This window comes from Psittacula echo (assembly GCF_963264785.1).
Source record: "Psittacula echo genome assembly, chromosome: 8".
Lineage (NCBI taxonomy): Eukaryota > Metazoa > Chordata > Aves > Psittaciformes > Psittacidae > Psittacula > Psittacula echo.
Window position 1 is genome coordinate 8,856,467 of NC_137744.1, and position 14,706 is coordinate 8,871,172.

Below are 14,706 nucleotides of genomic sequence, written 5' to 3' on the forward strand. Positions count from 1 at the left end.
CCTTTTGTCCTGCCAATATGCCCCAGCACAGGTGTCTTTGTGCCTGCTGGAGACAGAGATGTCTACTTAAATACTTAAAGATCTGTCTGGTCAGCTGCTTGGGAAGACCAGAATGCTTTCCAAAGAGGAACAGTGTCTCTTTTTGTCCTTTAACAAATATTAAAATAAGTATTATTTTAATTTATTTAAACCTCAAGGTTTGGTGTCCAGGTATGAGAAGAGATGCGTGAAATGGGTTATCTTGTTTGTATGTGTGTGTCTCACTCATACTCTGTTTTCTGCATGGCTGTGCCTACCCTCTAAGGGCCTTTGGGGGTGAAGATCTTTTGTGGAAACTGATACTTAAACCTTAGCTGTAGGTTTGGGGAGGTGCAGATGTCATACCAAAACATCCATGGCTGAGAAAGGACAGTACCAAAACAGCAATAACAATAATGATGGTAATAATCGTAACAGTCTGCATTTCTAAGATTAGTTGCAAGATGGCTTACAAAGGGATTTAACCTTGCAACATGTTTGTCAGGTTGGTAAGTAATTGCTATTATATACTGCTGCTGGAAAGTGAAGACAGATAAGATAAGTATCTTACCTAAGGTCATACAGGAAGCCTGCAGCACAGCAGGAATTAGAGCTCAAGTAAATTGGCTCCGAGTTCTGTGCTGAGCTGCAGGGTCATCCAGGGAAAGGCTCTTTGGTTCTGCAGGAGCGGGAGGGAGCTGGCACTAGTGACTGTCTGGTGTGGACAGTGGTGCCCTCTCCTCTGAGGATGGCCAGAGGGGCAGGCACAGGGGGCAAGGAAGCAATAGAGTACAGCAGTGTATTTTGAACCTTGCTGCTCAACTGCAGCTCTTTCCTCCTCCCCAAAAGTGAGCTCCTCGTGAGGGGGGTTTCTCCTTTTGCTTCTCAACTTTGCTAAATGCAATATTCCCTTGTGCAGTCTGATATCTGTAATCACCTTATCTCTACTGGGGTGAAAGCAGTGAAAAAACAAATGAGCTATAAGGGTGTGAGGGCTGCCTTCAGCCAAGGAGGAGGGGAAACTCCTCCTGAACCTCAGCACAAACACTCAGTCGCACTCCAGGCTCATTAACCAGCTCTCCAAGAAGTACCTCCGACATAGATGTGCACAGGGGAGATGAGAACAAACTCTCAATCTGGAATCCTTTAACTGTAACAGACACTCAGCAGGGGAATCCATTAAACAGGAGCTGAAAATTAGCTTTGCAAATTTGTCTGTGCCAGGAGACAGAGTCAGAATGTAAACCAAGAGGCTTTTTGAAATACAGCTGCAGTTGGAGTGATGGTGCATCCACTTGCACCTATGCATGTGTGTGTATGCATGCTGCTTTATTCCTCAGAGGGAAGTAGCAACCTGCTGCATCTGTGTGGGCTTAGAGACTGAGGGATCTGCTGCATTAAACGAAATGAAAGCAAAACTGCAGCCTTGCAAGCCCTGAGCCTCACTGGTGGTACCAGCCATGTGAGCAGGCCCTGGGAGCCAGCCAGAGCAGGCAGCAGTCTGTAGGACAGGACACACCTTTTGGATGGGAGAGGCAGTGTGTGGGGAGCAGGCGTCACTGTGCAGACTGTGCAGGGCTGTTTACAGAAGGCTGGGTAACAATGACTGATTTAGTCTTTAATCTTTTTCATCTGCTTGGCTCTGTTCCCATGCAAAGTGAGTGAGAGTGTGACATGTCAGGGCAAAAGAGCAACAGCCAAACCCAGATTCTATAGCAGTCTGTCTGGGGAGCAGGAGAGATTCATTTTTGACAGTTCAGGCCATGCCTATCACGGTATCCCAGTCCTGATGCTTGCAACCTTAAATGCCTCCATATAACTTCAAGTGGCTTTTTCCCTGGTGGTGGAAGTGAAGGATGAAGCAAATCTGCTGCAGTTCCTGAGCTCCTGCTTCTTTTCAAACCATCTATCACCCCATCCCTCCAGGGAGGAAGGAAGTGGTAGTCTCTCTGATTTACAGAGGAGGAGCAGAGAGGCACAAAAGCAGAAAACACCTGCACTGCAGAGAGGAATGCAATGCCAAAGTGCCCAAAGCCTGGAGACCTGAATGGGTACCTACAAACTGAAGAGTGCAGGTCATGCAGCAGCTGAGCTGTTGTCCTGAGCAAAGTGTCCATGTTAATCAGTGGAGTGAACACAGCTGTAATTGCATCAGCCATTCCCTATACAGAGATTAGGGGTGTTCCTGTATCATACCCTGCTGCAGCCCCTCTTCTGGAGTTGCTGCTGCCAAAGCCATTGCAGATGTGCCCCAAGCCAGCTCCCTAAGTTGTTTGTCAAAGGAAAAGGGACTGAAGTTGAGTTACTTAAACATCATGGCTTATGTCCAACCCACCTGATGTCCTTGCTGCTTTGGAGCACAGCATCTGGACAGCAGCTGCCCCAGCAACCCCCATCCAGCTGAGAGGACACCCCACAGACCTGGCCTCGGCTCCTTGGGTCCTGCCCCTACCACTAACTCCAAACACATCCCTAAGTGCATCATCACCTCTGCTGAAGCACCTTCACTTCAGGGCTCAAAGAGAGGCTGCTCGACGTGCAGCATGTCTAACGAGAGAGCAGTTCAAGGCAGAGGAAGACATCAAACCAAATGATGCCTGAATTCATGTTCCTAAGAATGGAAAGGAAATGCAGCCCAAATGAACTATACAACCACAGAAAGTTAATGTATGCTCGTTTGTATATCAGGCCATTGTCCAGGGGAACTCTCAGTTTCCTCTTGGGATCTATAATGAATAGACCTATAAGAATGTTATGGTGGCAGAGATTTCTCTTTTCCTACTATTTAACTTAGAACAATATAGAATCAAAACAAAACTACAGCCTTTCAAAGGCTGGCAATACAATACACTAAAAGCAAAGCTTCGACCATTAAATGAAGGAGCACGAGAGACCTTTGCCCTATGTGTGCTGGGAATTCCTCTCAATTCCTTTATCATATACACTGCAAGATCAGGGTAAGGGATCCCACCATGCCCAAGTGTCACTGCTTTGCTTTCACTACAGCAGATGTCAAGCCCACAACCAAGATAACCAGAAATGTCTTTCCCGATAAGAAGGAAAGTTAACTATGGGACTTAGGCTGTTCTGGGCTCTCCTAATGATGCTCTTTAATGCCTTTTACTATCCCATTTCAAGTCTGGTTAACCTAGCTCTAAATTTGAGGAGACTGTGCGTGGTGACACCAAACAAGACCAGATGTATTGGTCGGTCTGGGAATTAAAGAATCAGCAGCCCAAAACAATGGCTGTGCACAGCATTAACTACCTGATTCATCAGGGTGTTTATCCTGAGCCATAATGGTGATGGCTTTAATGATCAATATTAACTACCACTGTTGCTCCAAGGATGCGAAGAAAATACAGAGGAAGAGTTTAACTCCTGTGTCAGAGATGTCCGGAACCTGTAATAGCAATCCCAGAGATGCAGAATAAAGCCTTCAGTATTTCCCTCCTGCAGATTGTCCAGCACTGGGCTGATTCAAGAGTACACCTGGTCTTTTGTTCCGGAAAAGGTCGTTCACAACGTGATTTGTACCTTATCACTTACAAGGTGTGGTCGCACTAGGTGTGACCAGGAAAGAGGCAACCACTGGAGGAGAAGTAGTGACAGCCCTGCTGGTATTTGAACGCACATCCCTTTATGCCCTCTCTGCACATCTGTAGTGGCTGTTTTAATGCAGCAAACCAGCCCCTAAAGGACATACTGCAGTACTGCACAGGCGATGCGAGGCCTTCAGACCCTGGTCCTTCAGATCCAGCTGTGTTTGCAAATGGATCTGATTTATGCTGGTAAGAGATTTATGCTTTCAGCTTTGTGTCTCATACTTCTGGCCAAACTGATCCTACCTGGTCACAAAGGCAGAACGTCACAGTTGCACTGCTTAGTGCCAGGCCACACATCCATGTAGTATTTAACAGTCTAGATTAATATTTTAAATTAGAGTGACGCTGTGATAGTGTACAGTGGAAGAGCTTGAATGCAGCTCTGCAAAGTCCACTCCATGGAAATCAAAACTAGCTCCATTTTAGCTTTCCCACTGATCCCACTCGGAGCACAGACTTTTCAGCTTTCCTGTCCTGATTTTCTCCCAAGTGCAGGACACAGGAAATTTATACTCAGACTAAACCATCTCCTTTCCTCTCCTTTTGTCCTTCTGTAAGAAACTCTCCAGAAAGCTGAAGGTACTGTCATGAAGAAGGTTAAACCAAATTGTGCACATATGGCTGGGTGGGGAAAAGTAGAGCCTTTCTCTTGGAAGCATTAGTCTACGCTCACAGACTTGCAGGATGTCATGGTGCCTGTTTGTGGATGCCTGCCCTAGATGACATTGTACCAGCTCTGACATGCAGGAAAGTGCATTAGGAAAGGAGGTTAGTCATTTATTTTTAATAACAATATAAGAACCACAGTTATGTACAAATTAAATAGATATCAACTTCAGCAACCAGAAGAAGGCAATCTACTTCATGATTTATTAAATTAATCATGGCATTTCACCATGTAGGTTTGAACATAACATTTCAAATGCAAAGCAAACAGCAGTAAAAGCAGGTAAAGTACAGGGGTAATTTGTACCAAATCTTTTATCCTTTATATAAAGATCACAGTCCAATTAATATCCTGTGAAACCCCAACTTTCTCTTGGGGGTCTTTGTAACTCCTCTTCCCAGTCTAACAATACTCTTCTGAAATAAGCCAGGGCATATAAACGGCCACCTCTACCGGTCCTTCTGATTGAGAAGTCTATAGATCAGAACAATCCCCTGGCTCCATAATCCTAAGAAGAAATCAGCCCTATGTATATCCTCCCTCAAATTTAATGACAAGGTTTCCTGCAGGATGCAACACTGTCTGGAGCAATCTGGGGGGAACCTTTGACATCTGCTGCTCAGCAGCCTGACGCCTTCCTGAATTCACCTTGTTCCTTCATCTCAACAGTCATGTCCTACTGGGTCTTTAGTTTGAGCCACACTTCTCTCTCATCAGGGCAGGGTTATATTGCCCAAATTGACCCAGAGGATGAAGCAACTTGAGAGAACAGTCCAAATGGGAGCACAGCCTAGAAACCCCACAGCAGCTCCAAACCTATCAATACATCACAATGAAGACTTGGCTTATCTCCTGCCTGGACTAAGTCAGAACCTGATGTTTAAGTCGATTAAGTAATAAAACTGTTAACAGGATTATTAGTAGCTTCACTGTAACAACTGGGTCTTACTTTCCCAGAGCCTGTGGTATCATTATACTTGGAGAAGTCATCACTGAGCTGTGAGAAACACCCAACTCTGGCAAGGTGAGATGGTCTGACTGCACCGAGATCATTGCCAGGGGAGGCTCTGCCCCGGGGAACTCCTCCCCATCCCATGCTCCTCTCTTGCTGACATAGGGTTCTGGGGATTAATCACTCTCTCAGGTAATTCCTATTGGACCAAGCCCTGTTCTCTTGCCTACACTGGCTTTCCTTCAGCACAGGAACGTAAGCAGGTTACTTTGTGTTCTCACAGTGAGTTGTCACTTCTAAAACAAATGCGGATTTTCCAGCAAGATGACGAAAATCTCTACCTTCCTAAAGCATGCAGCGACAGAGCAGCTTTCAGGCACTGCTTTTCTCACTCTCATTCTACCACAAAACGTGTCAAGAACCATAATAAACTAAATGTTCTGTCACACAAAGGGAAATTCAAAGGCTGTTGTCTTCAGCCAAGCGACAGCTTTAAACCTGTGTAACTGAGAGGAAAGCTTGTCCCAAGTGCAGGAGCATGAAATGAAAGTAATCCAGACATCATCCATGCATAGAGAAAAGAAGGAGGCCGGCCAAAAGGTTAGCTGATGCTGCTTCACACCATGTCAGAGCTTAAACTGTGTTTAAAAGGTTCTCAGGGTGACATCATTGTTTACAATTAAAGAATGATTCCAGTGAATGTAACACAAAACCCTTTAAACTCGCCAGATTTGTTGTGCAGCTCCATCCCACTGTGTCATGCAGCGAGAGCTGATGCCACTTCCTTGCCTCATATGCATCCAGAAGGAGATCTGGGAAAAGCATTTCCCTCCATACCTAGGCTCTACATTATTATTTCTTCTGATGTTCCTGATGGATTAAGGAGCAAAGCGGTACCTGTGCTTTTAAGGAGTGAATGCTCATGAAGCTCTTTAGCAACTATGGTATCAATTCAGAGTGGAGGAGCAGTGAATGGAGGGGGTACCCTTCCCTGAGGGGAGATGGGGATGTACTCAGTGCCCCAATGCTGGACAAGAAGGCACCTGGGGGATTTATTTGTGTCTGCAAGGAAAGACAGAGATTGAGGTTTGCAACTGATAATCCACAGTGCTTTACTTCCCTCCTTTCAAACACAGTTTTCCTGTTAGGGGCTCTGGGCAATCTCTTTCAACAGCCATTTCCTGTATGGAGGCGTATTGTAATTAGGATTGCCCACACGAAGGGCTTCCAAACGCTCCTGTGTGGACATGTGGGATGGCTCTGCAGGGAGCTGGCTTCAGGCAGCTGGAAGAGCAAGTGAAGCAGCAGAGGGGAAAAACAGCTTTTGTAACTCCTGCGTGGAGCACACCCTGTAGTAGGTATCTGCACACTGAAGGTCTGAAACACTGACCCCTGCACAACCCAACCCAAAAGGCTGGGAAGTCCAGGCTCGGTATCAGTTTGAGTGATGATGGTTATGGCTACAAAGGCCAAAGTGAGGGAACTGAGGATGGGAACTGGGGTTCTGGGAGGCCCCCCACTCACATCACTCACTGCAGGCTTCTGAGGATGGGGAGGAAATTGCTTTAACTCCTGAATCATTGTATTCAGCACTGATTTTAGTTAATGAGATACAAGTTAACAGCAAACAGGATGAATGCTTTACAACGTGTATTTGTGTGGTGTGTCCCTATGAGCAGTCCTGGTTTACTCACAGCTGTAGAGGAGCAGGCAAAGTAGCCCCATGGTGGTTGGTGCTTTTCCTGCAAGCTGACCCCAGTGTATCTGTAGGAAGAATCCAAGGTGTGCAGCCTGTGAGCTGTGGGCTCTAAGGAAGCAAACATTTTGGCTGAGGTGGTTTAGATTCGTGGTGATGTTGTAAAAAATGGAACAGGTAATGAGGAGGTCAAGCTTCCTTGACCCTCAAATCAAGAACAATCCCAGCAGGGCTGCAAACTCCCCTCTCTACTTCCTTGGCAATCATGTTCCCACAGTTCAGAAAAACACAGGAAGATCTAAGGAAACCTATGTGGAAATGCAGAAGACAAAGGCAAGTGATCTGAAAATAGAAGGCTGGTCCATATATTTCCTTTACATTCTGGGCCTGAGTGTAGTTTTTGGCTGAATGCTGAAATCTTGAGGGCCATATGCTTTTACCATTCCCGACAGGGCACAAAGGAAAACTGCCTTGTTCAGCCTTTCATCATTCAGAGGGTTAGATGAGGTTCTTCCCTTGCTCAGTGCTAAAAGCTTTACTGCTTAGAGCCACAGCAAGAGCCCTGACCACTGGTCACACACCCCCCATACATGAGCTGTGGCTCCTTCTGCATTTCTAGACACTGGGGAGGAGGGCTTGCAGAACTGCTTCTTGTGAAATCCAGTACAGCAGGAACACTTGGTGCATCTGCTGGCAGCAAACAAGAGATTCAGCTGCAGATCTCAGGCAGTCCCACTTTGGTTTGCCATATCAGGCACAATTGTAAAGGACAAAATCATTTGGGTACAGGGAAAAGAGACTGAGCAGACCTCTCTTGTGCAGGGGCTAAGGAATTCCTCTTGGCTTCTTCTAATGTAAAAATTCAAGGAATCCCAAGGCCTGAGGGGAGTTTAGGAGACATCCAGGAAAGGGGAGGAGAGCAGGAGAGGGATGTAGGATTGTAGTGGGGACAAAAAGTATGTGCTGCACAGACAGAGTAATCCAAGGACTTGGAGATGAGAGTGTTGGACTGCCTCCTAAAGCAGTCTGCAGACTTACTATTCATCAGAGTGCATACTTGTATTACAGTGTTAGTAACAGCCTAATGCAGAAGTTAACAACATTTGCACAGGGCTCAGCTCCCTTAGACTGTGAATTCACTGCTTACATTTCCAGAGCCTTTGAAAGCAGGGAGCTGAGACAGCCCCTGGAGTACATGAGGTGCAATGCCAGTGATGGCTGCACTGCTTCAAGTCCTGTCTTGGCTATGGCAAAGGAACACACCCTCACACCAGACTGACCTCTGTGAGGTGGGGACCAGACTGATCCAAGAGATTCTCTCCTTTTTGTATTCCAGTTATTGGCAAATGCAGGAGATAGGATCAGCTGGTAAAAGCAGCCACAAGATGTGCCTAGTTCAGTGCTGAATGTATGTCAGTATCTGGTTGCAGGTGAGCTGGGGCTCCCCACGTCTGAACAAGGTGGGCAGCCATCAGTTTTGCTCATCACAGCCCCATGAGATCACACTCCCTATCTTCTCTGAGCCTTCCTCCTTCCCCACTTGAGGGAGCAGCTCATGGACGAGGCTCTAAGGTCACACCTGCCATACAGAAAACCTTGCTTCACATGAGTTGTTCTAATCTTGCCTTGCTGCTGCTGATTGCAAGCTCTCTGCTGCTGAAGTTGTGCTCCCTGGAGCAAACTTCAAGCATGTGCTAATATTAAATGCCATTTCCAGATAATAACCTTGGCTGGGGGATTTGGGCAGCTTCTACTATTTTCTCTGTGGCCTTAAAAAGAAAATGAAAGAAGTGTCTAACTTGGTGAGGAGATCAGCTCTCTATTGCACACATTTCATGCCAGCTTATTTAGGTAGCCAGCTTTTTTGGTCGATGTGACTGACTACACTTAGATGCTGTGCCTGAAGGTGAGGATTGGATGCACAGGAATGTCTTGATTAGCACTCAGAAGCCTTCATATCCTGTCAGTCATCTGAGCTGGTGTCTGAAGGAAAACACTAGGGACACATCTATTTTGTTCCTAGCAGTTGGTTAGACACTCCAAACATCTTTTAATTACTTCCACTTGTAATTCCCATTCCAGTGGCATCAGGCCGGTTAGGAGAAGAAAAGGAAGGTGGAGCAAGGCTGAGCAGAGGAAATATCAAACGAAGCAGGCAGGGCTGAGCTTCAGTGTCCTTCTCATGCTCACCCTGAAAGTCAGACACTGCCTTCTGGCAATCTCCTGTGTAGTGTTAAAAACTGCAGCTTGCTGTTGCTGTTCTGCAGTGTAAACTGAAAGCAGCTTCTCTTCATCCCCTCCTGTGCTGCTGGTCAAGTGACTCTTCCTGCATACACTTTGCACATCTTTGGGAGCAAAAGACGTGTTTCATCTCTGAACATACCTGGCATAGGGCATCTTCAGCCTCCTTCAAACCACATTGTCAGTTGGGAAGGCAAACATAGGAAAAACAGACCATCTATCACTGACTGCACCTGAGAAATCTCTTGTGACTTGAAACCTTTTGCCCTTGTGCATAAACCTACAGAAGTATTATATATTCAGCCCAACTCGATCCATGACTTCAAACTGGAGTTGATTGAGCTATTGCTTTGTGCAAATAATTCATCATCAAGTGAACAGTTCAAAGAATGTATGAAAGGACAGAGAGAACTCAAAATGCACCCTGTTGCTCTCACTTAGATATGTATTAGCAGACCTATGGGGAAATGTGAGCAGATAAATATTGTTTAAAGAATATACTGTAAGTTGTTATAACAGCAACCTTCCCCAGACAGCCTGGTTTGTATTCGCAGTATTCTTTTGGGTACAATGCTGTTTTTCAGAAGTCAGGGAGTATTCAGAAATACTTGACATTTTTTTCCTTGCCTTAAATGGATGAATTAGTGCAGAGATTTCCAGTCGGTTTCCAATGTGGCAGCTTCAGGCAGGAGGCTCATATATCACAGCCTGAAAAAAAGGCTTCTCTGCTTTTATACCGTTTTCCCACAGTAAAGCAAATGTTTAGGAATAACACCAATTAGGAGACACATTTCTGGTTTGCTAGAACCGATGGACAGCCAGGATTGTCAGCTCGCCAGTCCTCAGCCTCCCAGCACCGATTGAGCCTCCAGCCCTGCGATAGCACAGAGAGCATCCCGGCTGGCAAACTGGGAAAGCTGGAGCTCCTGAAGCTTTTGACTCAGTTACTGATACATGGTATAAGTGAAATGTGTATGATAGCAAGGCAAACTGCCCTTTCTACTCTATTTGTAGAAGAGATTGGAAACTGAAAGAAGAAGTCAATTTAAAACATGCTTTAATTTCAAAGGGATCAGGCAGGACCTAAGTTCTATTCTTTAATCTTGTTCATTTTCCAGTATTAAATCACTGAAATTACTGAGTTTACCCCAACACCTGAAAAGTTATTTGGATTGCTCATATATTAAAATCTTCTTAATGATAATATCAGGGGGTAAAAGATACTAAATTTTTGATGCAAGATACAAGGTGTTGCTAGCATAAAAGTCTTTGCAGATCATTGTTTAAAGGGCTGCTTTTTAACCAACTCACTCCATACCCAAAATATGTGCTGGCTGCACAGTAATTACTACATCATAAGTTCTGAGAAGAAAGATCCTAACTGTTACTCTAAGGAGTAACATAAGCTGTGTCATAAGCAAAAAGAAAGTGGAAATGTAATGATAATTGCGGAACTGTCTTGGTAAATTTAAAGGCACATAAAAGATTTTGAAGCTGTGTTTTATATCAAGGCAGGAAATTATTGGGATAATATTTGCAGGTCTCTTCACCCTGATAAATACCTACAAGGACTGAAAGCACAGAGTCAGGAGTTCTCTAAAGGAGACCATCCTTTGATCTGGGTGAATTTGAAGGCTATGGTTAACTTCTGTCCTCTGGCATCCCTGGTGCACCTAGGCAGCCTTGGCCAGCCGCTGAGCAGCATGCAGAACATAAGGACGCAGAGGTTGCAATCAGCTGCTACTACAGAAGGAAAGGACACTCAGACTCCTGTGCTGAGGTTTGGTTTGAGCTGAGAGAGTTTTGGGGACCTGCAAGGTCCTAAGAGGGGATGGATCCCCTGCATCTCACTGCCCTCCCACAGCATCTCAGGTACTGAGTGTCCTTCACTTGTAAAATCTTCTATCTGCATTGCAGAAGAAATTGTTTGGCTTCGAATCAGTCAGGCTCTTCAGTGCAACTGTGCCTAATTTTGGCCACAAAGATCTCGGAGCAGGATTAACCTACAGCCTGCAGAACAGATCTGTGCCTTGGGAGGTCAAACGGAGTATAGCCGAATTCATTGCTGGAGATGAACTTTGAGGGAAGGGTGGCTGAGGAGTTAATACCTCAATAATATCAGAGCTATCCAGAATCCTCTGACTTCCTGACCCTGTTTCACTTTGGCTTCCAGCCTAATTAGGGCACACTGAGACTATGCTAACATATTATCTTTTCCTAATGATGGACAAAGGTCTGACATCCATAATACTGCTTCCAAATCCATCATCAGCCTTTGCCTACAGGGACAGCTAGCGATGTGCTTGCCTTCCTTTCCTTGTCACAGGATGCAGACATTGCCTTCTCTGTGCCTGGCACTGATAGGAAAATTAATCTGGACCAAATTCCAAAATTATTAGGACTAAAATTATTAGGAAAGTAACCTGGGAAGTGAGGATCCAACTCAGCCCTGGAATGTGGGCAGCATCTCCAGCCAGGCTTTTCACCCAGCTCCTCTAACTGCACTGTGCTCTGCTTCATCCCAGAGCCTCAGGAACACTTGTGGCAAGACACTTTTCCTCCTCTCTCCCGCTTCCTTGTCATTATCTCTCTGTGATCCATGAAAGTGACCATGCAGTGATTTACACCTTTGTGGAATTTACACTGGCTTTCTGGTAATATGCTTTCTGTGGAAAGCTTTTCCAGGCTACTCTGACATTGAACCGAATGCAGCGTGCAGCTGGCTGCTCGTGCACGTGTCAGCAGATGGAGCATGCCATGGGAATTCTCCGAGGGCTGCACGGGCTTCCCGCACTGCTCCAGGTGCAGCTCAAGGTGTGGGTACCGGTGTCTGCACAGTGTGGTATGAGAGTCTGTGGTATGTCTCCTCTGGGTTAGCTCAGGCGCCTCTACCAGGGTTTTGGTAGAGCAGCTCCTTTCTACCCATACTGTTTACTACTTCAGTTTTTAATCTGGATGAGAGCCCTTTGGAGCACAACCTCAGGCTTAGCTCTTTATTCTGTAGGTAACCGTGAGGAAGGTACTGTAGGGGATATGTGGAATTCAGAAGGGCGAGTGCTTGCAAATCAATTCCTTTCTGCAGAAGGAGTACGTTAAATCCCTGAATGAATGCAAGAAACTCAAGAACAGTGATGCTTCACAGTGTTTCCAGAAGCTATCCTCTTGATATTAAACCACAAGAAGATTATAATATGCTAAAGAAGCCAGAGTCTGGTGCTGTGAAATACATTCGCTATATATATATATATATGTAAAAGAAATAACCATTACTGTCATAAGGAATTCCCCAGTAAATAACAGACCATCTCTCTTACACCATGTGCAGTGTCCTGAATGAATAGCGTGGTAATCCAGCAAAATCCGTACGCTTAATGAGATAATCAAAACTCATACGGCAGATGGAAAAGCTCTTCTAAATCTCATTAACCTGCCTCTTGGCTTTTTCAGATATAAACCCGGGAGTAACTCCGGGGGGACACAGCGCACTTGGAGTGGGGTGAAGGAGCGCTGGAGAACCGGGAACCTGACCCAGCGCCTGGGCCGAGGAGGGGACAGAGCTGCATGAGGAGTGAGTTAGGCACTGCGCTATCAAAGGTGGGCGCTTCCTGCGAGGGCTGCAGCCGCACAGCCCCATCACCTCATCCCCATCGCTCCCGGAGCCGGTCCATCCCCATCAGCGCTCCCGCCGGGCGCGGTCCCGCGCCTGCCCGCCGCTCCTGAGCGCCTCCTAGCGTCCACCGCGCGCCACTCGCCCTGAGGTACGGAGCGGGGCGGCCGCGCCGGTGCCGGCGGCGGGCGGGGAGCGCCCCGTCACCGCCGAGGTAACCGCGAAAGCACCGTGTGAACGGGTCTTACCGTGCACCAGGAGCAGCCCCTGAAGGGCGCAGACGGCCAGGGCGGCGCTCGGGCCGGGCAGCATCGCCGGTGGCTGCGGTATTCCCTTGAAGGCGCGGGAGGAAAGCTCCGCAACCCGGGACGAGTTTTCTTTTCCAGCAACAAGTTAGTGGAGGGCTGCGCGCTGGAGCGGGAAGGGAGGGGAAGGACGAGGCGTGCAAGAGTTCCCACTTGTTGATTCCAGTTAAATCGTTCTTTCCATTCACCGCTTCATCCTTGGGCTGCGGATTTCGTTTCCTTTCTTCCCGAGGTGCAGGTTTTACCCTTTTCTGTCCCCTTTCACAATAACTTTATTCCTCCTTCTCTATGTCCGGGGTGCCAGCGGCAGTGGTGCACAGCCTGAGTAACCCGAGGGGTTAAAAAGCAGAGCAAAAGCACCACAAAAGTTTGGCACAAACTTTCCTTCCGCAGCCAGCGAGCCGCTGCTCCGAGCTGTCCTTTGCCTGGAGTTTGGGAGTTTCGCAGAGCCTTCCCTTCGCTGTGTGCCTCCAGCGAGGTGCAGGTGCCGCCGGGATCACAGTAAGAGCAGAGCTCTCCACTTCAGGACGAGAGGCAGCCCCACGTCCCCCTTCCTGGCTACCTGCCGGGGGCCACCCCGCAGCGCCCGGGGCTGGCAGGCGGCAGCCAGCGGGGCTTGGGCATGGCCAATGCCCACCTAAGGTGTTCTCCTCTGCCTCCCCCCGCCCCGCTGGGCTCGGTTTGCTTTTGCTGGGAAGTTTGATGCGATTCCGAGGTACTTTATAGGGACAGGAAAGAAAAAAAGGGAGGAAGGAGAGACGTCACGAGCCGAGGCAAGGGGACTTCACCCTCCCTCCCTGTCATTTCACAGAGCTCCTGGATTTCCTGTTGCTGCTGCCTGGGATGGGGCAAAGAAACGAGCCGAGTTGTTCCCCGCTGCTTGCCTGCATTGCCTGTCCCTGCACAGCTGGAGCTGAGTGAGCATCAGGTGGCAACACCTTCCCCCCGTCCTGCCCCTGCTTGTCCCAAAGGTAGCCAGGGTGGTGGCATCTCTCTGGGGCTCTCAGGGCTCCAGGGGAAGGGGAGTGCAGAGGGACACCACCTGAGAATCAGGCTCTCTTGCAGGAGCGCTGTCTTTATGCCCCCTCCCCTGGTTGGTTAGCACTTTGTGATTCCCTTTATGCCACTCAGTGTATCCTGCTGGAATGCCACCTCTGTCCTCCCTGTACTTTTTGTGGCAGCCACTATTGGGCATCTCTTTTTCTTGGAGCACAAAGAAAGTTTCTTGTTTGAACGGGCTATTTCAGGCAGCCCTGATGGTGTTACATAGCACAGCTGCCTCCCTCATCTCTCACAGCAGCTGCTTCTGTGTCACCTGAGCATTATCTCCATGCATTTGGGTGTCGACAGATCCACCCATGTGTGCAGGCTTCCAGCCTGTCCATGCCTTTGCATGATTTCAGCAGAAGGGAGCACTCCCGTGTTGGTGGGGACTGTGTGGTTTTGGCAGGGGGACACACATGCTCCCCCTTTCTCCTGTACCCTGGGAGAACTCAGTCTTTTCCTGGTTCAGAGCTGCTCCAGCCATAAGTGCCTCTTGGGCCAGAGCAGCCCCAGCTGTGAGGGTCATAAACGGGGCTTGATTGGTGCCAGGTGCCCTGGGAGTTGTCCTGAT

General features: G+C 47.6%; 1 protein-coding gene across 1 annotated transcript in view; it reads right to left on the reverse strand.

The window, feature by feature from the left end:
- Positions 1-13,098, reverse strand: part of LOC308224536 (vascular endothelial growth factor receptor kdr-like) — a gene marked incomplete at both ends in the record, with an annotated part of 118,106 nt that extends 105,008 nt beyond the window's left edge. Inside the window, one exon of the mRNA XM_080624572.1 lies at positions 13,035-13,098. Coding sequence (XP_080480698.1) covers positions 13,035-13,098 — 64 coding nt within the window. The remainder of the gene's footprint in view (positions 1-13,034) is intronic.
- Positions 13,099-14,706: the final 1,608 nt, after the last annotated feature.